Raw genomic sequence first — 25,326 nt, 5'->3', positions numbered from 1 at the left:
TCAGGTCTGAGTATGTGCACAGACCTACACGTGGCCTTCTGTGTTCCCAGGAATATGCTGCATGTCCCTTTAGTAAGGCTTTGTGGTTAGTCTGTTATCCCCTCAACAGTTATCAGCTGCCTTGGTGTCTGTGAAGTTAAAATTTGGCCGTATTTGTCTCCAGCAAACACCATTCTTGGGAGTTGGGATGCTGTTCACATTGGGTGAGGAGCACCATCACAAGTTACAATGGGTTTCCCCTTTCAAAAGTGAGGGAATTACCACATAGATAATCATCATCCCCACCATCATCTCCACCACCACCACCATCATCACCACCACCACCACCATCACCACCACCATCCCCACCATCCCCACCATCCCCACCATCATCCCCCCCACCACCATCATCTCCACCATCATCACCATCATCACTACCACCACCACCATCACCACCACCATCCCCACCATCCCCACCATCATCCCCATCATCAGCACCATCAGCATCACCACCACCATCATCATCATCTCCACCATCAGGGAATGGCACTTTTTTCCTGATTTTTTGAGGGTTTCTTGTGTAGCTCTGGCTGTCCTGGAGCTCACTCTGTAGACCAGTCTGGCCTAAAACTCACTGAGGTCCACCTGCCTCTGACTCCTCGAGTGCTGGGACTAAAGGCAGGCCCTCCACCACCATCTGGAATGGCTCTTTAAAGAAGTTCCAACCTCACTTCCCCATGACAGTGACTAACAGGCTCCCAATTCACCCAGTAATTGTGACACTGCTGGTTCTCAAGGCTTCTGTGGAGCTGGAGTGTGGAGGGAGTACCAGGGGTATAATGCCACAAATGAAAATGGCATAAAGCTGACTGCTTTACTGAGATCCTGCTGTTCCCCTTGAATAAATGCTACTTGAGTTCTCTATCGGTTTCTAGAACTTAGACAAGTTAATTCTGATTGGTTCCGGCCAGTTTCTCATGGCTTCCCTGGAGGAGTGAATTTTAGGGGGTCCTTATTCTCACATTTTCCTAATGTCAGTTGCTTTCACTTTTCCCATTAATGGTGTTGTGAATCACATGGGATGTTCACTAAGTCAACTCAGTTTGGTCATTGTTCATTCTGCCCTGAGGCAAGTTACAAATCCTGTTAAGGTTGGGAAGTTTTGGTTCTCTGCCAGGTGAGAACCCAGCGTTGATCACCTTGACAATTCTCAGCTTCTAATGGCCGTGTTTCCCCACCTGTGTTTTCTGTTCTTCGTTATGCACTTTCACTGAGTTTATCCATCTGATTTTTGTCAGCCTTCACCAGGCATATCTCTGAAATAATTATCTCATCCTAGATTGTAAACATCTTCTCTATTGGAAGCATCATCATGCTTCTTAGGTATGACTTATTTCTGTATATTTAATCTCCATTTAAAAAACGATAGGGGAAAATGCAGTTGTTTTTCCCTCCAGCGTCCTTTCCTGTGGTTTAGCGGCTTCTTGACATGAAGTTCAAGGAACAGCTTCTGATTCTCTCTTCATTTACGGTGTGAATCTTAATCCTGGAGTTCATGGGTCATAGCTGTGTTGTCTGCTGCATCCTTCATCATTGTTGGAAAGTGATTTCAGCCATGGGTTTCAGTGTCTTGACTGGATCGTCTATGTAAACTGTAGCTCTTCTACTTGACCTTGGGCTCCCTTTGGGTGCCTAGCATCCTTCTAGATACCTGATTGCCACAGACTCACCCCGGTCTGTCTGTGTCACAGGCCCACTCACTATCTCCACCATTCAGTGGTCAATTGTTTCAAGGTTTGGGGCAGGAAGCCCAGGGCCAGAGTCCATGATCTAGAAAGAAGGCCTTGGTCTTGGTCAGCATGTGCTTCTATAACAGAATAGTGGGGACTAGGGGAGTTTAGAAACAATGGAAACCCAGTCCTCACTGTTCTGGGGACCAGAAGTATATGAACACCGGGCAGGCATCAGTGTGTGGGGAGGATCCACCCCGGCTCGTGCATGAATGGCGCCTTCTTTACATGAAACAAGGAGCAAGAGAGTTCACTTGGGCATACATGCATTGGTTCCTTTCATGAGGGCTCCACAATCATAATCTAGTCCCCGCCCAGTGGCCCCATCACCTGATCCCAGTACGTCATGGATTAGAACTTCAGCATATACACCTGGAATGCACATTCATTTTGTGTATGACAGGGTCATACTAACAGCCCTGTGCCCTTTGGTTCATTGGAACTGGACTGGGTGGTAAGGATGGTGAGCATGGCCTGGTGGTGTGGCCCGGCAGACTTGATGTACTTCACTGTGGGAGAGAGTGGGGTTCCGGCCTGACTCAGCATCTTAACTCCTTTTCTACCCGTTTCCAGCTCTGTCTATTCTCCAAAGGCCTGTGTTTGAAGTTGTGATAGGGCCCTGGCTCCATTTGACATGTGATGCACATGTCCCTCTGTGTTGAGCCATCACCATGCCTAGCTCTGTGAGTCACGTTGACCTGAACCATGTGGGTGATCTGGGGACTTCAGTGCTCATCCTGGCTGTCTCTCCAACTCAGGGCCACTCATCCATGGCAGGAAAGACAGGCATTTATCTAGCCCCAGACTCTCACCCACCATCCTCCTGCTGCCCTCTACTGGCCGTGGCGGCTGATGAGACACCTGTGGTTCTGACTTTCCCCGGCACAGGCTGCTCCCCAGCCTCAAATCTTCTCACGTGGGTGGCACTATTTCTGAATCCCAGTGAGTGAAGACGGACAGCCAGAGCAGGCTTGCCTGGGGGTGGTGTGGGTGGGTCTCCATGTGCTGCATTTTGCGAGCTGCCAAAAATACCAGTGAGCAATAATCCCTTCCATTAGCTCCACGCCTCCTTTATGCATGACATCATCTCATTGGGTCTGGAAACGGCACTCTGTGTGACAGACCTTGCCGTCCTCTTGAGACAGGTGAGAAACTTCCCCGGCCCTGGCTGGTGAGTCACACCAAGATTGTGGGGAAGACAGCGAGGTGGAATGCTTTTGGTTCTGCCCAGACCCAGATGTGCCGTTCTATGTGCATGGTGGAAAGTTACCACATCTGGCTGATGGTACTGGCTGCACTTTGTATTAGTTTTGTGCAGAGACATTCTTCCCAAGGGACTACAGAGCTGGTGGGAGAAACTCTTTGCTGCTGCCCCTTGCTGCACTCCTGTAATGTGCAGAGGCCCTGGCTGGCATCAGCAGGTGCAAGGGAAACGTAACTCACAGCTTGAGTCCCAGCAACGACTCTTACCAGGAGTAATTTTAGCCGGTGCTGGGCACACAGTGGATGGCACCTGAGTCCTGGGAGGTGGGTGCAGAGTCAGGGGTAATTCCACAAGTGCAAGGCACACAGTGGGTAACTTCTGAGTTACCTGGAGGTGGGTGCAGCATTTGGGGTCTGGTAAGAGAAGTACTGACCGTCCTCTATATATAAATTCAATCCATCGATACCTTAATCCTCCTGCCCTTCTGGCACTCAGTAGGGTAGCACTGAGTCTTCCCTTGTCACAGTCCCTCTGGATTTGGTGACTTAGCCCACTCTGGACCACTGGTGATGCTCAGACTCATGCTAAGGTTCTCTTCCTCCGGAGTCTCGGGCCCCCACCTGAGAGGCATTGACGGCTCACTTTCCGGAACACCCTCCAGAACTTTCCATCAGAGTCTGCTGCTACTAACTGCCTGCCTGTATCTGCCTCACTCTGAAGCTGTCGAACAGATGCTTTCCTTTCCTGGTGGAAAATGTGAGGTCATCAGAACACACTGGACCCATGTAGAGAATGGGCCAGACCAGAAAGTTAGCCCATTTTCCTGGATACTGGGCTCTTTCGATGGGACTTAAGGGCACTGTATCTCTGCCATGTGCAACACTCTACAAAAGATAATATAAAGAGCCTCTTCATGGACTGATACCCACCTTATAATTCACCACCATCCATCATGGATGCAGCTATTCTAGAAGTGTACCAACCCCATTTGTCTTATTGATCCATAAGTTGAACCAGACAGTCTCTGGGGATTCAAATGCATTTGACATCGTCCCGCCATTCCTCTGTGCTTAGGGAATTCGTTGGGATTTTTTTCTCTTGCAAATAAGCCTTGTTCAACATTTTAAAACTAGAGACAGGTTTTTGTGGCACACATAACTGAAGTCTCATATAGCTGACTTCAGGAATATTTGCATCCAGGACTCTAGGGTCTCTAGGTGTGTCTGTTTCCTCTTTCTGCAGACAAACTGCCAGGCTCAAGAGAAAAACACTTCCACCAATTCCAGACAGCTCCGAGCCTCACTGTCCTTGCTCTGAAGCCTGTCGCATGTTTGCCCAGGAAATGTAACAGCATTGATTGGGTTGATCAGTCCAGTCCTGAGTCACACCATTGGCTCCTGTCTTAGGCTATACGGTGTATTAAGAATATGGCTGTGGCAGATTCCTATTGGGATCCCTGGGGAGAACCAACCTAGTTTCCAGTTCTTCTCAAAGCACGGACCCCTCTGCCCAATGGTGCCTAGGAGTGGAACCCCTTTTGAGTGAGGGAAAAACCTAGGTGATCATTAACCCATTCATTACCTGTGGGGCCTCTTTTCTAGGTGCTGCACACTGTGTGCTGAGCGCTGGCTGAAATCCCACCTCTGCTGGCCTATGCTCGGTCTCCTAAGCTCACAGGGAAAGCCTCGTGTGTGGGAACTGTGGGACACGGAATCTGAGCACTCCTCTGTGCTTGAGATCTGTCACCCTCGCTGTTCCCTTCCTGGGTGTGTTTGCCTAGTTATTCTTTATCAATAAGAAAAATCAGGAGTCAGATATCAGGGTGAGAACATGAATGATCTGAGAAGCCAACAAGCGTCCAGTGGCCTCCTATCTCTTCTGTGCCTCCATCCCAAAGGGCCTGAGATCCTCTCTAAGCCCCGCCTTACTGCTCCATCCCAAAGGGCCTGAGATCCTCTCTAATCCCCGCCTTACTGCTTCCTATCTATCTGTTCTCGGTCCCCCAAAACCTCTGTGGTTAATTTTGATCAGCTGGTGGCCATCTTTATTGTTAGAATGTGACCAAAATATCACACACCACTTCCCTGCAAACTCTGGGGTGGAGGGGGGACTTTCAGAGCTACCCAGAACCTGTGCTGTAAGAAGCATCTCTCAGAATAGACAGGGTCAGTTCTGAGGGATCTCTCCCTCTTTCCCAATGATGATGTTCCCTGCTTCCAAGACCAGAAAGTTACCCGCTGGAAATGACTGGCTTCTGTGTCTGCATGAGGCAGGTGCTGAGCTTGCAACAGTTCCTTGTCTTTCAGGGAGCACTGGATGTTTACACCTGGGGCGTATCCCCTACGGCACCCCAGCTGAGGTTCACCTAATGCAGAGAAGGTCACACCCAGAGCTCTGACACACCTCTGGAATAGTTACTCCACCATGACTGCCACCAAAAACCCCCTGGGAGCTTAAAAATGGCTGAGTCTCACGGAGAGCCCACTGGTTTAAAGCCACGTGCCTCACATTTGGGTCTCCCGAGGGTCCTGTTCAGGTTCGGATGTTGATTATGTGGGTGAAGGCTGAAGGTGTGTAACTCTGACCAGCTCCCAAGTGGGTTGAGGTGTCGCACCCCAGACTTCTCTGTGAGTGTCAGGGACACCGAAGTCCCCTCTGTGAGGCCTCTGAATCTCCCCCTGGCAGATGTGTACGTCCGTCTGTGACAGGTGCTAGCATCATGGACTCTGGCCCATGGGGCCACCTGAGGGCAGAAGCTGAAACTCCATCCAAGGCCTCCCATTCTTGGAGTTGTTGACAGAGTTTGAGGCAGGTGCCAAGTGTACCCCATCTAACCTGTCAGTCAGGAAGTCATTGGGACCCCCAGGAGAGCACTACCATCTGGAGGGCAGGTTTTTTAAAGGGGAAGCCCCCAGTCTGATTTGCCTGCCTCTCAGAGCCTGAAACTGTGAAAAGGAAGTCAGTAAGGCCCCTGAGCCTAGGGGGCGGAGTCCTTGGGGAGGAGCTTTTTCCTCTGAAGGTAGGTGACTGTCAAAGTGGTCTAGACAGGTAACTGTCCATAAGTTCCAGGCAGTGTTCCACCTGGGGCTCTCCTGACACTCCTCTCTTCACTTGGAGTCCAGAACCACACAAGTTTGTCCAATGGTCTTGCCCATGGCCAGAAGTTTGCTAAAATGGAGATATGGGAGAAGAGCTTTTAGGGTGCCTCATCTCTGTTAACCCCATGCCAGAGGGCTAGAAACCCTGTTAGGCTTCAGGAGCAGGCACCCCCAAGTAGAAATAGGAGTCATGGAGACTTCCCACTCTTGTGTAGTGATGCTTCCTGTCAGTCCTTGCTGCCTGATGACCTGAGTGTGTGTGTGTGTGTGTGTGTGTGTGTGTGAGAGAGAGAGAGAGAGAGAGAGAGAGAGAGAGAGAGAGAGAGAGAGAGAGAGAGAGAGAGAGAGAGTATGCACTGTGCTGGGTGGAGATCAAACCCGAGTCTGAGTTTATGTCAGGCAAGCCCTCAGCCCCAGAGCCACACCTCTGCCCTAGTCGGCCTGGTGATGATGGACTCTGTCACCTGGCTCAGGTGAGATGTTCCTAATGTTCAATCCAATGTCCATTTAAGGAGAAAGCACATGTTATTTACAAGAGTTTCAGTACATGGTAAACTGTGACTGTCACACTTGGCTTACTGGAAGGGGAAGGTTTGAGAAATCCCCGGTGTCCTTGTTTTTTTATGGGCTCCTGCATGCCCTCCTTGGCCACTTTCCTGTGAATCAGTCAGTGGAGGAGGCTGGTAGTCCTCCTCCCAGCATCATGCCCACAGCAGTGTTGCAAATGACCATTGCCAGTGGAGTATATTCTTATATTAGTAACTCTGAGTTTATTAAGCACCCACTGGGTACCATGTCATATGCAAAAACCATCAAGCTTACTGGTACCATCTTCAAAGATTGTTTTAGTCTAGTTGAGGAGCCAGCTGGACCCCAGAGACATTAAGTGCTGAGTGGTGTGTCGCATCTATATACTGTGCCCAATAGTTAGGAAAATGGGGGAGGGAGTTGCTTTTTTAATCCTTTGAAATACAGAGGCTGGAGTGATTTGGAATATTAGGTGTTTGCACATAATGAGCCAAATGTGTCTCCATATTGCTCCATGTCCCCGCTCTCCAAATGTGATGCTTTGGAATTATAGAAGAGGGAGATATTTATGTCAAACCAAACCAGCCCCCGCATCTGAATCACACGGGGGCATTTTGTCAGAGAATCTTACCAAATGGCTCAAACAAAATGAACTATTTGGGAATAATTTTTGTCTTAGTTGTTTAGAATAAAGTTAACACGATAGAGACCTTTAAAAGTGAGTGTTATGTGTTACAGCTGTGATGGGGACAGAGTGTGTGTGGGGGGGCTAACCAAAATTAAGGATTATAAAGGAGCCTTATGGAACCCCACTATTTTGTAAGCCTATTAAATATTTTTACAAAGTCTGAACCAACGTACACCATATTAGTAAATGATGCTTCTCTCAAGATATAGGCCATTAAATAAAAATCTCAGTGCCAGGAAACTCTCCTTCAAGTTACTGGTCAGAGGGGTTCCAGAAACACCCAAAACAACATGGACTAGTGTCATTGTTCTTGGTTGCCGACTATAACTAGATAGTAGGATATTATTGCTGAATATACCACATACTTTGGTTATAAGAAATAGAGAAATCAATGTCAAACTGACCAAGACAATCTGCATGCTGGCCAGCTTTCATTGTGCCAGAAAGAGCTATGTAAGCTGCCAAGGTAAAACGGACATCAGTAGTCTTATCCAAAACCAACCCTGCATGCAGCAATCTAGACCTAGATGTGTCCACTGGTGTAATGGTGGCAAGACTGTTTATGGTGGCTACCAACTGTTGTCTTGATTGGATTTGAGGTTTCCTCCACAGGAGTGATTTCTTTCCTGGTAATGTAAACATGGTTGAAAATCCATGACTAGAGAAGTCATAGGTCTTAGTGTATAACTGTTGACATTGTTTTTCTAAATGGTCACTTTGTCAAACTACCTTCTAAATATTTATGTTTATGTCCATATATCTGTGGTGCTCCCCGCCTTGATCAGAGAAGCATATTATTGCAGGGGTGGCAGTTAATGCTGAGACCCTTTAATGTTCAAACAGCTGAGAATAATAACTGTGAGTGCTTAGCCATAGATGGACCATCTATCTCATACTCCCACACCCCTTGCAAGGCTAAGGAGCATCACACAAGAGGAAGCAGAAAGAATGTAAAAGAGTACCATGTAGTGCTGGCCTCAGGACATGATAACTTTTGCACATAAGAACACACAAAGGGCCGGGCGGTGGTGGCGCACGCCTTTAATCCCAGCACTCGGGAGGCAGAGGCAGGCGGATCTCTGTGAGTTCGAGGCCGGGCTGGACTGATAGCCTCCGAAACAATACAGAGAAACCCTGTCTCGTAAAAACCAAAAAAAAAAAAAAAAAAAAAAAAAGAACACACAAAGGCAGTGGTTACCAGCACAAGACCAAGTCAGTTAAAATGTCCAGCACAGAGAAGGGAGAGGCTCCCTGGGTCCCACCACTAGCTGGCAAGGTATTGGCAGCTGATGACTTCTGCGAGAAGGAGAATCACTTACAGGTTCTCCACGGCCAGTGGATGAACTCATGACCACGTGCATATGAGCAGCAGTAATTAGACTCAGCGGTTAAAAATAAGTATTTAGGGGAGACATGAAGTTGGGAGGGAGATGAGATGTGGGGGGGGGTCTTAGGAGAGATTTGGAAGTCAGCAAAGGATAGATATAATCAAGATATATTATTCCATTAATGAAATTTCCAAAGAATGCCGTTTGTTTGTTTGTAATGAGTGAACGTTTGCTCTCTGCTGAACACTCTCCTTGAGTTTTCTAGACCTAGGTGATGAGGCTTACTGAATCATAAAGTGTTTACCAAGCCTCTACTGAGTGATGAACTTAGGACATCAAAGATAAAAGAACCAGTTGCCCCCCTCTTCCCCGCAAACCTCAAAGTTCAGGAGAGTAATGTGTGCAAACCAAATTGTGAGTAGGTAGGGAAGCTTGCCTGCTGCCCAGAGAGGAAAGATTTCTTATGACCAAGGTGCTGGTAAAGCCTGCTGGTGTGTGTGGGCATGGCAGAGAGCTCTCATTTCCCCTGGAGACAGTGCAGAGCACTAGGTGTGGCAGCTGGGGGCATGCGGCAAGGCGGGTAGGAAGGGCCTTGTGGTGTTATCATGACTCGGACAGCAAACATTTGAGAACTAGATTTGCTGTTTGTTTTTTCGAGATAGGGTTTCTCTATGTAACCCTCGCTGCCCTGGAACTTGCTCTGTAGACCAGGTTGACCTTGAACTCACAAGATCCGCCTGCCTCTCTCTGCCTTTGCACCACTACGGCACAGCTGAGAACTAGATTTTTAAAATAATTGCCATGTGGTGGCGCACACCTTTAGCCCCAGCACTCGGGAGGCAGAGGCAGGCGGATCTCTGTGAGTTGGAGGCCAGTCTGGTCTACAAAGGGAGTTCCAGGACAGCCAGAGCTACACACAGAAACCCTGCCTCAAAAAAACCTCAGCTCAAACATGTGTCATGTGGTATCTAAATAAAACATCTTTACATAAAAGAACTTCATGCTGGGCTAGAGAGATAGCTCAGTCGGTAAAGCAAGTGTAAGGAATTGAGTTTGATCCCCGGAACCCACATATAAAAAGCCGTGTGTGGTGTTATGTGGTTGAAATAACAAAGCTGAAGAGGTAAAGACAAGTAGATCCCTATTACCTTCTGGCCAGCCACATAGCCTACTTGGTAAGTTTTGGGCTAGTGAGAGACTCATTCTTTAAAAAGTCACTTAAAAAAATAATAGACAGCACCTGAGGAATCACACCTGAGATTGTCCTCTCATCACTCAGCTTGTTAGTGATATTAGGACAGAACCTAGTTCTGCAGATTTATCATTATTTCTGCTAATATTCTCTAGCCATGTGTAGATCTGAGCAACTGGCAGTTAGTAGTATTGCACTGTGAGTAGTCCAGAGAATGATGCTGTGATAGATTGTTGATGTCTGCCATGGACAGGCAATGGGAGAGTGGTACCAGGTTCTGCCCCTTTGACTAATCTTTCCTCATGAGGCCTCTCCTAAAGCAGAAACTGTGGTTAGTGGTGACTAAAATGAAACACCCAATACATTCATTTATATGTAAAGCCATTTACTGTGGTCTAACACATGTGTCCTGTGTTGTGAACACAAAGCTGGCCCTTACTAGGTTCCAGCTCCTGCCTTGTAACAGGATGGGAAAATGTGAAAACAGTTAACAGAAGATTTAAGCTTTGTGGTGCATTTGTGCTGGCTGGCAAAGCTATTTTTAGATTAAAGTTAAAATAGAAGCTAATTTAATACCTTTTAGTTGCTAACCCACCAAGGTGATTTTAGACTTATAAAGGCATTCAAATACTAGCTACGTTTTTACTGAATTTAAAAATACAGGCAAATGAAGGTGCACAATTTGGGGTTTGATAATTCTATTATTTCTTGAAATCTTCACATTGGACTCCAAACTCAGATGCCCTTCCAGGATGATCTCTGGAACACTGTGGCTTTGTTCCCAAGTGTGACAAGCCAGTTTGCAGGTGTGTGTCTTACCCTGGGATCAAGTTGGTTGGAGGGAAGCTTGGGAGTTAACTAAGTGCGAACCAACAGATAGACAGATCGTATTTATTGGCAATAGTGCTCAATATTTCTGAGAGTAAATTGTTGGTGTTAGTGGCTGCTTTCCAGCCCACAGCTCACCAGCCTGCCCCCCCCCAGGGCAAACAGCGTCCACTGGCCAGCTGGTTCATGTCACTTATTACCCTTTGTTTCTGTTCTTAGTGCTGAAACCTGATTCTTTATTCTCTTGCTACACAGTATTTCCAGGGATTCCTGAGGCTTCCAGTGGAGCTTTGTCTCCCTCAGGGTAGTTCTGTACCCAACTTCCTGCGGATAATAGAACGTTGGATAGCAGTTCGGCTGGCCCGGGCCTTTTCCATTCTCTCCTGCTCTGTGTGTCAGCTGGGACATCCCTTTTTCCCTGTCAGAGATAGGACCTGCTCCTCACACCCTGCAGGGTGACTGACAAGCCTGACAGCTGTTACCTGGGAACGCAATGCCTAGCAGGATAAAGCTGGGGGGGCTGTTAGTCTGCTGGGCTTCACCGACTTCAGGAAGAAGAGCAGGGAGTTGGGAGTTAGGTGGCCAAGCACCTACTTGTGCCTTTGCCAGTAACTCATCACAAACCTGAGCCAAGTCTTTCTCTGTAGCGTGCCTTCTCAGGGGGATGAGAGGCTGGCTCCACACTCTGCCCATGGCTCCGCCTCCTGGTGCTTTACCGTGCGGCAGTGTGGGAAAGGACATTGCTGTGCCTTGGCCGCATTTGTGTGTAATCTACGTGGTGATTAGCTGGTGTTGACCTGAGTCACGTGGGCCCAGGGAGAGGAACATGGAGGGTAGCCAGGCCCAAGGTTACTAGGAGTGGAGTTGTTATGGCAAAGCTTTGCCTTCCCTTACATGATCTGAGGGACAGGGTTGGGGTGATAGTGGCCGCTCAGTCAGTGTCTGTGACTCCAGCTGGAAGCAGCACTATGGCAGTCATGGAGGACCAGCCTTTCTGGGTAGAAAATACCCATGTCTTTGTTACCTGAGCTTGGCATGGTGGTAACAGCTGATGACAATAGGAGTCTGACCTCAGACCAAAGCAGAAGACACTCGTTGAGCAACTCTTGCCCACGGGTCTTCCAGAGAGCTCCCAAACCCACTCTTTTCTGCAGCGTGGATTCCTCAAGGGCCTGAGAAGAGGTCACAGCACTTGGTCCCATCTTGAAGAAGTTCTCAAATGGTCTCCTTTGCATTCTGGGAAAGGGTAGGGGTGTTCTGGGGTGGTACTAACTGACCCCGTGTGGCCTGAAATGGAACAACTTCTGTTGTCTCCTTTTTCCCAGAGGGGTGCTACTCTAGGTCTTTCTCCTCCTCTTCCTCTGTCTCTTCCTCTTGATATTCTTTTTTGAGACAGGGTTTCTATGTGGTTTTGGAGGCTGTCCTGGAACTCACTCTGTAGACGTGGCTGGCCTCAAACTCACAAAGATCTGCCTGCCTCTGTCTCCTGAGTGCTGGGATTAAAGGCGTGCACCACCAACGCCCAGCTCCTCTTGATTTTTTTTATCTTATATTTTTGAGTGTGTCTTGTCTGTGTGTTTGTGTGTATGTGTGCTGTGTGGATGCTTTGTATCCATGGATGTCAGAAGAGGGTGCTGAAGCCCCCAGAACTAGAGTTACAGCAGGTTGTGAACCACCATGTGGGGTTTAGGAACAGAATCCAGGTCCTCTGCAAGAGCAGCAAGTACTCTCAACTCTGAGCTGTTTCTCCAGCCCTACCCTCAGTTTCCCCACCCAAGTAATATTCTGCTGGAAAGAACAATGGAAACCTATGCACAGGGCAGAGCCTTATGGAAACTCTTTCCGTTTGAGGGACTCCGTTCAATATCTGTGTGGTCCATGGCAGATTTTGGGTTCTTTGTGATAGCATTTTCAAGATATGAAACAAGAAAAGGATACGTAACACGGCAGGAGCTACTTGTAACAGTTAATCTGAGCAACACCAATCTAAGGGAAGATTCATAAGTTAACTCGTGTGTTAATGGCATTATGAACATCTCTGGTTTAGTTTTCTTAACTTAACTTTGCAGCTATTAAAAAATAAAAATTAAGCTGGGCGTTGGTGGCGCACACCTTTAATCCCAGCACTTAGGAGGCAGAGGCAGGCAGATCTCTGTGAGTTCATGACCAGCCTGGTCTACAGAGTGGGTTCCAGGACAGGCTCCAAAAAAACACAGAGAAACCCTGTCTTGAAAAATCAAAAATAAATAAATAAGTAAATTAAATTAAAATAAAAACCTTAGAGTCCACAATCCTATCTTCTCTCCCAGAGTTGCTTAAACAGCCTGAACATTCACAATTTCACACAAGGAAAAGCATATTGCAAGGTCTAGAAATTCATGCATGACTGAGGGTTCCCCTGTGGGGGGGTACATTTGCTTAGTGGTACATGATGTGAGGCTCTTTCGGCTTGTTTCCCAGGTGGCTGGGCCCCAGGGCTGCATTCCTGTCCTAGGCCGTTCTAGTTTAGGCCCTGTTTCTGCCCTCTGGACAGAGTGTAGCCGCTGTGTGGGGTGTGCAAGAGGGGCTGTGGGGAATGAACCAGAAAAGTTATGGCTGGGTTGGAAGGTTCCTGGCTGCCTTGGGCAAGCTGGCTGCCTCCTTTGCAACATGGTGCTCTAAACTCTAAGCTTCCTCTTCAGCTCTGTGGCAGAGACGATATGGAGACAGATAAGGAAGCCAGTGCAAAAAAAAAAAAAAAAAAAAAAAAAAAGAAAGAAAGAAAGAAAGAAAGAAAGAAAAGAAAAGAAAAAGAAAGAAAATACTTTGGTGAAACCACAGAAATGGCTTGTCGTCTCCGATGGTGGAGGGGTAAGAGCTGAGGCTGACAGTCCCAATTGTGTACCAGGCACAGGGTGGACACTCAAACAGAGGAACTCCTTGAATACTCACAGCCTCCCAAGGACATCTGAGGGAGGGAACAGAGCCCTGGCGAGGGAAAGTAACTCAACTCCAAACTCAAGTCTGACTCATGGAGCATATTCTAATCATGAACAAAAATATACATTCAGTGAGAAAACTGACACAACCTAGTGAAACAGTGAGCATTTCCAGTGCAGAGTCCCTGACCCAGGCGTGACTCCAGCCTTCCTTCCTTCCTTGTAGGTATAAGCTATTCTTTTTTTCAGAGCTTGCCGCTGAACCCAGAGCCCCCATGCATGCCAAGTTCTGCTACTAAGCTACACCTCCACCCGAGAGAATCTTCTGTGCAATAAAAATGGGTTCCTCCTGCACCACCTTGCAGCACACTGTCATCAGAGGGAGAATGTGGGCAGTGCCATCAACATCATATGGGAGTATCTCGGAAGTCAAGGGTCGTAGCCCAAAGTGACTAAAAGAGAATCCTTGTTCGCCAGGCTCTTGGATGATGAAACTCATGTTCAGAAGCGCCGTTGATGCCTCCTTGCAATTTGCTGTGGGCATTCTCCCACATCCATAACATGATTTTTAACTGACTGGGTCTTGAGTCTCTCTCTGTTTCGCATTAATGAGTCCCTTTGATATTCCCTTGATTTATCTCTTTAGGACAAATGCCCCAGAAGAGAAATGGCTAACACAGCAAGATGAGGTCTAAAAGGCTTTTGCTACAGTCTGTCTGATTGCCAGCCCCAAAGTGGTGGAACTTGACCAATCCCTCGAGCTCTTGACCAGCGTTTCTTAGCAGGTAGCTGCCATCATAGGATAGGCGCACACTTGGGTGATGTGTAAACTTTGATTTGAGCATCAGATTTTCAGTTACTGGCTCAGTGATCTTGGACTAGTTGTCCAACCGCAAAGACCCTGTATCCTCTTCTTGTAACACTGAGTGAGCCAAACCTTCAAACCCCTGGTGGGTGTGAGCGTTAGATGAGAGGGAATAGAAACTATCCAGGACCTGCTTCATTTGTGATAATCCTTTTGAGTAAATGCATTCCAGGGAGCCTAGGATGTTACTATGGTTTGAATGTCCTCACCAAAATTCAAGTTGAAATTTAATCTCCATTGTGAGGCATTAAAAGATGAGTGGGCTGGGGAACTGGCTTAGTAGATAAAGCACTTGACTCAAAAACATGAAGATTGGAGCTTGGGACCCTGGAAACCCATGCAAGTGCCAGGTAGGTATGGCAGCCTGCCTGTAACCCAGCACTGGAGACAGAGAAGGGGGAATCCTTGAGCTGTATTTGCAAGCTCTGGGTTCGAATGAGAGACCCTTTCTCAGTATCCATGTATGCACATTCATGACACCATGACCCCCACACCCATGCATGCACATACACATGCCTGTACATGTAAACATGCAGACACAGAGACACTTACAAAATGAAAGACACAGAGAAAAAGATGAGCAAGCAAAGTCTTTAAGAATGAACTGACCTATCCATGGTTTTGTGGGCTACTTCCAGTGGGCCTATTATAAAAGCCCGTTTGACAGGTGTGGTGGTGCACACTTTTAATCCCACTGCTCTGAAGGCAGAGGTAGGCAAATCTCTAAGAGTTCTAGGACAGCCTGGTCTACAGAGCAAGTTCCAGGACAGCTAGGGCTACACAGAGAAACCCTGTCTCAAAATAAATACATAAATAAACAAACAAACAAATGCCAACTTGGCTCTGTCTCGTGTGTGTTCCTCTCTCAAGGTGGTATCCTAGGCTGTTCAAGATTCTTTAGAGTCGCTACCAACACCAGCCCCCCCCAACCTTGAACCTCCCAGAAGAGCTCTGAGCTAAATAAACCTTCATTCTTTATAAATTATCTACTATGTAGTATTATTCAGTTTTAGAAAGAGAAAGTGGACCAAGACAGAGGTCCTATTCATGAAAACATTAGATACTTTTACATAAAAGATTTTGTGTTGTAGTTTATAAACTGCATTATAAAAGATACACACGGGTACTACTAGTCCCCATCCCAGAGAAACATGGCTTAGACGTTGGAGCAAAAAAAGAAAAGAGTAATTCTTGGATCCTTTGGCTAAAAATGAGCAGCCGTGTAAAATGTGTGCACTGTGCCACGGAGAGCATGCTGGGAGGTGGAGACGTGTGTGGAGGCCGTGAGGGCTGCGTCAGGACCTGCCTCTCATCTGCCTGCCTGCTCTTCGGGGAAGCTTGATGCTTGGACATGCAGAGGTGCAGCCACAAGATGCCACACAGCCTCTCCTGGGCCATTCTGCGCTGAGCACCGTTCCGGATGCTGGGCCGTGGCAGTGATAAAGCACTTTGAGGGTGCCTGAGAGAGGGCAGGTCACACCTAGAGACACCGTGGCCACGAACTCTTCCAAGTGAAAACATTTCGTTGGGGTGGCTCCCTTGCAGTTTCAGAGGTCCAGTTCACGGCAGGAGAGTGGCGGCACGCAGGCAGCGAGAGTCCTTAGCGTCTTGACTCAGAGGCAACAGAAGGTCTGCTGGCTGTCACACTGAGGGAAGCTTTATCGACAGAGACCTCAAAGCCCATCCCCACAGGGACAGGCTTTCTCCAGCAAGGCCACACCTCCTAATGGTGACACTCTATTTGAGGGACATTTTCTTTCAGGCCACCATGTGACCCCTAAACTCAATCTGTCTGGCTCTCCAGGCTGGAATTACCAAGGTCGCTGTCCTGTGGTTTGGCCTCCTTTGCTGCTAACTCTTACTGCTCCTTAGGAGCGGCAGTCACCTGTCACCCTGCTGCAGGGGCTCCCAAGTTGCTTCCCAGGACACAGGGGACTGTCAGCTTGTCCTTCTCCCTACAAGAGGACAGGATAGGTGGCAGCAGGGACCTGCAGACTGTAACCAGCGTCCCCCCATGGAGAGAAGAGGGGTATAGATGATCTCCAGAACCCTTGGTGTCCACTGTTTTTTCTCATCGTTAACTATTCTTGTCACGGTTTTCTCTTTAGATTGTAAACTTCTGGGCCAGGGCTCTGTACAGAGCAATTTTGGAAAGCAGAAGAAGGACGTTTTTAGAGCCACCCTCAGAAGTCACAGTGTTGCCTGGATTTTAATAATACAGAGTCACACCCCACGCTCATTAGTTGCCTAGCACCTCCTGTCAACACTGGAGATGTTGCTTAGGAACTGCCGACTGTAGCAGCCCCTGGCAGTCTGTCTCTGCTGAACTTGAGTCAGGTGGCCTTGCCCGGCTGGTTGCTGGAGTCTATTATTTTGAAGGGACAGCTGCAGGTAGGCAGAAGAGGATGTCACTAAGTTCTTGGCTTTGTCCCAGAGAGAGGCAGAGATCCCAGCCAGAGAGGCTGGCACTGGTGACTTCTTGGGTGGGCGTGGCCTTGCACCTGCCAGGTGCGCTCTGCAGCTTAGCAGGGGGGAAATGCTTTCAGAGACACAAGAAACGTAGTTAGCCTGTACACAGCTACAAGCATCGTTTGGGAAGCCCCCGGAAAAGCTGTCCGAAAATGTGTAGGGTCCAAGATATCATGATAAGCTTCTAGGGGAAGCTGGGGAGAAGCATGCAGGGGTGGAGATGAGCATGTCCCCGCCCCATACCACCGCCCCTGGCTCTGCAGAATGGACCTGATGGGGGCAGGAAGGGCTGTGCGGCTCAGGGGTAGGAATGGGAGTGGTTCAGTTCCGAATATGTTTTAGATTTTCTCCACATTTGATCTCTTTTCTTCCCAGGATCTGACCTTCCTCATGTGGAGAGTTGTTAGGGTTAGAGCCTGGGCCATTAGCCCTGACAGGCTGAGCTGGGACACCCTGTCCTCAGTCAGCCAACTGAAGAACTGAATTAATGAAGAAAACAGAGAAAGGAGTGTATTCCTTGTGGCCATGCTGGGAAGAACACAGAGATCCAGTCATCTAGCTCCTCCCAGCGCCCCTCCTCAGGGTCCTGATAGGAGATTTAGGTTTAAACAGAGGCCCAGGGGTATGCATAGAACTAAGCAGTCCTGACCAGGGTGTGGTCCTGCCCATCACTGAGCTGTCCTTGTCTGGGCTTCATTCTCTCCTGCGAGGTGATCTGAGTTGGCAGAACTGTGAAATCCCTTCCTGGGAGACAAATTCCTTCTCTGGCTGGCACAGGCTCCATTCAGCCTTCTCCTTCCCTCAGCGTGGGACTCCCGGAGGAATTCCGGTTTCCTGGGGCTAGCCAAGGGGAGGAGCCAAGTGCCTGTTTGGACCGTCTTCATTCCTGTCGGAGGTTACAGTCCTGACCTCAGCCTCCTCGGCCTCGTCCCTGGGGAGCACAGTGAGACAATGCCCCGAGTTTGTTGTGCTCTGCCCTCTGCGGTGCAGAAGTGACTCCCGTCACAGTGAGGCAGGTGACAACCACTCCAGACCAACTCCCCAAGGAGTCAGGCCACCCCCACTCCTGGCCCTCGGGAGAAGGAAGTGCTTGTGCCTTTCAGAAAGCTGGAACTGCCCTGAGCCTGCACACCTGCCCAAGGAGCTCCGGAGAGCGCCGGGCGGGCGCCGTAGTTGGCAGAAACCCCACTTCCTCATGGCTCAGAGGAGTTGCTGGGGGAACAGGGACAAGAACTTGTGCCCAGTGCCCCGTGGTGTTCTGAGAGCCCTGAGCCCCTCGCGGGTGGGCAGGGAGGCGCACTCTTCTCCCTGCTGCTAGTTTCCAGAAGGATGAGAGAGCCAGAGGCTCGCTGCACGCTCAGGAAGATGGCTGCCTTTTACCAATGCGTCAGGCCTGACCCCAGGTGCGCCCCTGAGAGCAGGGGGGTGAGGTGGGGTGAGTCCAGGGAGGCCGGCCACTTGGTCATTGCCAGGGCCCGGGTCCTTACCGCCCTTGAGGCTGAGGCCAGTCCCTCAGTCCCTAGTGTCTTATGTTCTAGAATATCTGTGATCCCTCCCCCTCCCCCTTCTTGTGAACTTTATCCTGTCTTCTCCCGTTGTGTGGATTTTGGAGCCAAATGATAATTTTCCTTTCACACACATTCAGATACAAGAGAAAAAGGAAGGAAGGAAAGGGGAAGAAGGGAGGAGGAGAGACATAGAAGACTAGGTAAACAGAGTGCACCGTGTTTTAATGTTTCATCCTTGTACCTTGGGTCTACAAGGCATAACTGATGTCCCTGGAGTGCAGGGACCGATGCAGAGGTCAAGATGGAAGGACATCACAGTTGTTATTAAAGCTCGGCTTTAAAGGGCTGGCTCCCAGCTGACAGACACATCCATGGATGACACCCTGCCTGCGCTCCTGTGCACATAGCCAACCCCTCCAGCCCACGAACCTCATCCCTCACAGGTGTTTGGCTCTTGGCTCTCAGCGCCTTGCAATTCTGTGCACTGGGTACAAAGGGAAGCGTATCTATAGCTGGTTCAAATTCACTTGCTTAGCATAAGGACACTGTATGTCTCATACCCCAGTTGGAAAATTCCTGGTATGGCCACCTCCATCATGTCCTGGAGACCGTGCGTCTGCCGTCCCTCTGGCTGGATGGGCGGTCTTGAGAAGTTGATTTTTCGAAGGGACCCACTTGCCATCCTGGCAGTAGATATCGCTTGAGGATTTTAGTCAGATAGTCCATCCCATAAGCCTCATTGTTTTTTTCCTATTGTTACATAGGAATAATGACCCAACAACTCAAGGACTCCTTATGAATGCTGTCTTATATGCACACGGCTTTCCCTAGTATAAGCTGTCATCTTTGCTACTGTTCCATAAGGAGTTTACTGACAGTTGCTTAACCTTTGTGTCTGATGCTGCTTGTTTCAAATGGTCCAGGGTAGCATAGTGTCTTGTCTGTTAATAGGCTTTGGGTCATGTTTTCCTACATAATTCCCCTCAGATGTACATCTGCTGAACTGCAGGGACACCAGTCATATATGTCATATTCTGGAAAACACAAGCATTAATTTCAGCGGATGTGTGACTAAGCAGTGTATTACCTTAATACACTCAGAAAGTTGAAAACAAGCCAGCTTGTGAAAATGTTGCTTGTGCCCAGATTCCAGGGCCCTGTCTGTCATTCTTGTGTTCAGCAGTTAGCTTCTGGTACGGCTCACATCTGGAGACTGGACATTGTCAAGTTAAAGGTATCTTTTCAAGACACACCCCAGCATTAGCATGGATTTATATTATATTTCCCCAAGAATTATGCAAATATAGTTTCTAAAATAAGGTTGTAAAGTTTGAAGCTCCTTGCTTAGCTATTTTTTAAGAAATGATTTGGTCAGACATCTGAAATATGTGTATATATATTTTTTTTTCTATGCTAACAACCTGAAAATGTCTAAACTAATGTTTCACGCCTGGTCTTGTGAAAGCTGCTGTACATTGTCATCTAAAAAGTGAATTTCACTCCAGTGTGTTTGTGTGGTAGAGGTTGCTGGTAAACGTAGACACCTGTGTATATGAGCGTGTGCTAGACTAGTCATGTGGATTCCACGAAGGAACTTAATTCGCCTGTGTATAGGGTCTCTGAATACCACCAAATCAACTGTTATGCAATTTTCAGAAAGCGGTAGTCTTGTCTTACATAAGATCCTATCTGTGCACTCGCAAACGATGCTGTTAATTTTGTGAGTGGCTCCTTGTCGTGTGTTTTCTCAGCAAAGAAACCCTCCCAAGAGTTGTGGCCTGACGCCTCATGCGGTCTTCCCTCCTGTGCTGTCCCTGCCCTGACCACAGCGGAAAGGAAGCCTAGGGAGAGGCAAAGCCCCTTACCCAGGCCCTGTTCTGCCCCATATTTCTTCACTCTCTCCCAGCAGTGCCTCAGAGCCACCAGGCTTCGGCTCCGTGTGACTCTAGTGTGAGGGAAAACCTCTCAGGCTAGTGAGCTAACTGTGGCATGGTCAAGCAGAGTCCCAGATTTCAAAGTCTGTCCCTCAAATCCGGGAACGCTAGGTGATCTTGGCAGTGGAATTGTGAGTGGGGTGTGCCTGCCATCTCATTTTTAATAGGAAGTTTAATAAGAATTTCTCTAGTGAATGTTACTAAGAAGTGGTTTGTTTGTTCGTTCATTCGTTCATTCGTTCGTTCATTCATTCATTAATTCATTCAACAGTGTTTATAAATGCCCTTGGGTTGCGATGGTGCCCTGCTAGTACCTAACTTAGTTTTTTTTTTCATAGTCACTTTCAAATTTACATACTTAGCAAGAAAGCTTGTATTTCCAGGCCAAGCTTTCTTATTTATTTAAGATGGGAGCTAATTAGAAGATATTAGGAAGCTTCAACACTGACAAGCCATCCAGTTCCTTTACTTCCCTTCTCTGCTCAGTGCTGGCTCTCCCGGCAGCAGCTGGGGGTCCACCCCACTTGAGCCCCTTGCTTAGGACCCCCTGTCCGTGTATGTCTGTCACCGCCTTCAATTCCTGACACACGCATAGAGGAAGGGTCACAAGCATCCGGGTACATGCTTCAGAACAGACAGGCGTCTGTCACTGTCAGAGAGAGATGTAGACTGTCCTGACATCCAGTCTGTGTCGCTCCCTCTGTTCGGTGGGTACAGCCGTCCAGCTCCTCTGTCCCTGAGGATAACAATATCATTAACCAGCAAGCTGGTGCTGTTTCTCGGCAGAGAGTTCTCACAAGAACTTTGTGAGAATTGCACATCCCGTTTGCCTCAATGATGTGAAACTTATTTTTCTAAAAAAGGGAGAAGGCAGATCCTCGCGTGACTCACCAGAGAACAATAGTTTAAGTCATAATTTATTTTTGTCTTTTCCTTTCCCCCAAGAGAAGGGGAGATGGGTTAAGTGTACTGGCTAGGGAGCAGGTGTACAGCTGCAAGCAGGCACCAGGTCAGATAATCACACAAGCGCACGAGTATCCAACAGCTCTGCCCCTTGAGTGGAAAGGGGCGGGGGCTCTTGTAGTCTGTTGAAGGAGCTGCTGGTTCACCCTGAGGAACCCATGAGCCTTCCATGGCCGTCGAAGCTGAAGTCTGAAGGATGGGGCGGGTCAGTGAGAACACCATGAGGCTGGAGCAGGGAACCTGGTGTCCCTTCAGAGGGGACAATGTCTGTAAAGATGCTGACATAGAAGGACATGGGTGTCTGGAATGGGGAAAGCAGGATTGAGGTGTGGACTTATGCCGCTTGGGGGGGGGGCTCTGATTGGAATCCAGCCTGCCACCTCCTGATGATGTGTGGGTCTCCCCACGTTTATACTGCTTGTGCGTTTGGGGGGCTCTGATTGGAATCCAGCCTGCCACCTCCTGATGATGTGTGGGTCTCCCCACGTTTATTCTGCTTTCTGTTCTTGACTTCATCTCACATGGGGTCATCTTTCCTCTGGCAGCTCTCTTTAAGATTGTGTGTGTGAGTGTGAGTACATGTGTGTAAGTGTGCGTGTTTATGTGTGAGTGAATGCGTCTGTGAGAGTGTGTATGCGTATGTGGTTTATGCATGTTTGTGCAGTGCCGTTAGAGACCAGAAGGGTGTCAGATTCCCTGGGACTGGAGTCCCAGGCAGTTGTAAGTTGTCTGATAGGGTACTGACCACCTAACTCAAAAGAGCAGGGAGCATTCCTAATCACTGAACCATCTCTCCAGTCCCATCTAGTACTTGTTTTAGCATGAGTTTGTTGGAGACAAATTGTATCAGATTCTCTTTCCGAAAAATGCCTTTCCTCCATCCTTGTCCCCCTCTGGCAACATAATACACATACATACCATAATGTCAGCCTTTGTACACAATGCAGTCAGTGGGCTTTAACAGTTGTGCTTATGGGAACATGATCTGACTATGGAACATTTTAAACTCCCACCCATTAGCAGTGACTTACCCCTTCTTACCATAGTCCTCTCCTCACTGTGGGCAGTCCTTGATCTACTTTGTGTTTCTGTGTGATCTTTCACAACAGTTAAAGCAATGCTTGTGATATAGGCTTATAGCTAGCTTGAAGAGGATTTAATAGTGTCCTAATAATACGTCATTCCTGTTCTCCTGCCACAAGGGAAAGGTGGTCTCTCTCATCTGCCTTAATGTCTTTCTTGCTGATCTTAAGACATTTTTCTCTTTGTCTACCAATAGTTTCATTATAATGTGTGTTATGTTTTTGGACTGAATTCAGCCTACTTGGATTTAACTCAACTTCTAAGATGTTTGTATTTATTTCTTTCATCAAACTTGGGGAGTTTTCACCAAATCTTCCGTACTACATTGATTTTAATTCCATTGACTTTCTTTCTCTTTAGATTCACTAACATACATTGGCCTCATTTCAAGCTTGTTGATTCTTCTACCTGCTCAATTCTGCCTTTGGAGCCTTCTAATCAGTTTTTCACTTTATTCTCATTTCCAGGATTTCTTTTTTGTCTTCCTTCTCAGGTTGTCTGTTGACATTTCAATATTGTGCACACATTGTTTTCTTGATATTATCCACATCTTCCGTTAGCTTTTTGAGCCTCGTTAAGACAATTGTTTAAAGTCTTTGTCTTAGAGTAGCCACTAAGATCGTTTTCAGAGGTATTTTAAGTTGGTTTATTTTAATCCTTTAAATGAGCGTTATTTTTCTGTTCCTTTGTGTATCCTCTGATCTTGTTGTTGGGGACAAGTGGACAGTACAGGCTTATAATGTGGTAATTGCAGAACTCAGATTCTCTTTCCTCCAGGTTTGCCTTTTTGTTGTTGTTGTTTGTTTGTTTTTTATTTTGTTTTGTTTTGCTACTATTTGTCATCTAATTGATTGCTGGAGGCTGCACCTTTCCCTGGGTATCACAGTGACTAATTTCACTGACGTGTGTGGATGGTTTTGAAGGGCCTGGTTTTTAAGGTATGCCTCTCACAAGGGCAAAGACAAGAGTGAAAGAGTGGAGAAGGGTGGGGCACATTCAGTCCTTGTGAATTTATCTAGTTGCTAGGAAGAGTCTTGCAAAAGAGAGGGTAAGTACCACTACGGACTCTACCTCTTTGTTCGACTCATTGTAACCAAAGCAATGGCCAAAACAAAGATCCTCAGGATGAAGGACAGCAAGATGCTCCTGGAATGCATGCATTGCTTGCTATCAGGCTGAGGACCTGGCACTTGAGTAGATGCTACTGTGCTAAGAGCAGAACTTGATTGAAATTAACTGGATTGCTGTCCATAGCTCTTGGAAGTTGTAAGCCTTTATTAGAATCCAGATATAAAATAGTTACATTGGACAAATTCTGCCTATTGTCATTGCTCTCTTCTTTATCTGCCATCTTCCCAGAATCCTCTGTGGCTCTATGTATTTCTTTCCCTTTTACTTGATGCCTAGGACTAGAGTTGTGACCATGTGGCAATTTTATGTTTGACATTTGGAGAAGCTACTAAACTTGCCTGAAGCAGCATGACAATTTACATTTCATCAGCAATGGATTAATGTTCTAGTTTGCTCACATACTTTCACACATGTATTGTCCATGTCTTTGATTACAGACGTTCTAATGAGGAGGTAGTAGCTCACTGTGGTTTGACTCATGTTCTGACTAATGACTATTGTCATTAAGAATATTTTCATGTACCTCCTCTGTACAAGTTCCTGTTCAAACCTTTGTTTTTAAAGGAAATGATTTGAATAGACTTGTGTAAGGATTATTCATATATCGTGTATATTTATATATCTTGTATATATTCCCTTATCAGATATGTGATTGGCAAATACTTTCTCTTACTTTCCCAGTTGTCTTTATACTTTGATAGTTCTTTGAAACAAAAAGCATATCATTTTGATAAAGTCAAAACTTATGACTCTTCCCTTTTATGTTCTGAATGTCACATCTGAGTGATTATTGCCCAACACTAGATTAGAGACTTATTCCTATTTTATTCTAAAAATTTCATATGCACTTTTGGCACTTATATTTAGCTCTGTGATCCCCTATATGTAATGGTAGGTATGTTGTGAGGTGTGAGTACAGATTATATTTTTACATGTAGATGTCTACTTGTCCCAGCAGAATTTGTTGAAAAAATTGTCCTTTCCACATTGACATTGACCTTGATATCCTTGTTAAAAATAGTTGGTTATCATAGTATTCATTTACATTTAGCTCCAGTTTCTAATCTCTGGCTCTATATGTATGTGTCAGTTTAATGAAATCTTATTACAGTAGGTGTTGTGTCTGTGTGTGTGTGTGTGTGTGTGTGTGTGTCTATGTACCCATGTGTAGGGAGTCCATGCTGCCTATGCCTTTGCACATGGAGACCAGAAGAGAACATCCATTCTTTCAGATCTGGAGTTACAGGCATTTGTGGTGGGTGTTGGGATTTAAACTCTGGTCTTTATGATTGTTCAGCAAACACTCTAAACCTCTACGCTATCTTTACAGCCCCTTTGATAAGATTTGAGAGTGGAGAGTGGGTATTTTATTTATATTCTTATTTTTCAAGATTGTTTTTACTACTCTTGGTTTTAAAACATTTTTAAATGGAGTAAGATAATTGAATAATAATAGTTATATATTGTGAGTTTACCAATTATTGAAAGATAATCCTGGTTGTAGGAGTAACTGTTGTAATTGAACCATCTCTCCATTTTATCAGTTTTGTTTTAAGAACATGTGGATTCTCTTTTTATAGGGCTTCATGTTTATGATAGACATAATATGCTGGGATTCTTGACCCACGAGGTCTTGCCACCCTTTTCAACCCCAAATAAGCACACAAAGACTGTATTAGTTATGAAATTTTTGGCTGATGACCAGGGCTTCTTACTGGCTAGCTCTGTCTTAATTTTTAACCCATTTCTATTAATCTATGTATTTCCATGTGGTCTTGGCTTACCAGAGAATGTCTGGACCTTCTGCTCCTTTGTTGACC

At 46.9% G+C, this 25,326-nt stretch overlaps 1 protein-coding gene across 6 annotated transcripts in view; it reads left to right on the top strand.

The window, feature by feature from the left end:
* The window catches only part of Cracdl (CRACD like), a 120,555-nt gene that overhangs the window by 41,019 nt on the left and 54,210 nt on the right, over positions 1-25,326 (top strand). Inside the window, exon 1 of one of the 6 annotated variants that reach the window (XM_021230291.2) lies at positions 17,956-18,290. The exons of the other annotated variants lie outside the window; for them this stretch is intronic. Within the exon in view, the coding sequence (XP_021085950.2) occupies positions 18,217-18,290 (74 nt within the window). The 5' untranslated portion in view covers positions 17,956-18,216. Of the gene's footprint in view, positions 1-17,955; positions 18,291-25,326 lie in introns of those variants that run through there. 6 annotated transcript variants of the gene reach the window in all.

Source organism: Mesocricetus auratus, unplaced genomic scaffold, assembly GCF_017639785.1.
Source record: "Mesocricetus auratus isolate SY011 unplaced genomic scaffold, BCM_Maur_2.0 Super-Scaffold_100021, whole genome shotgun sequence".
Classification (NCBI taxonomy): domain Eukaryota; kingdom Metazoa; phylum Chordata; class Mammalia; order Rodentia; family Cricetidae; genus Mesocricetus; species Mesocricetus auratus.
Note: the sequence above shows the minus strand (reverse complement) of the source record. Positions and strands in the feature narration are given on the sequence as shown.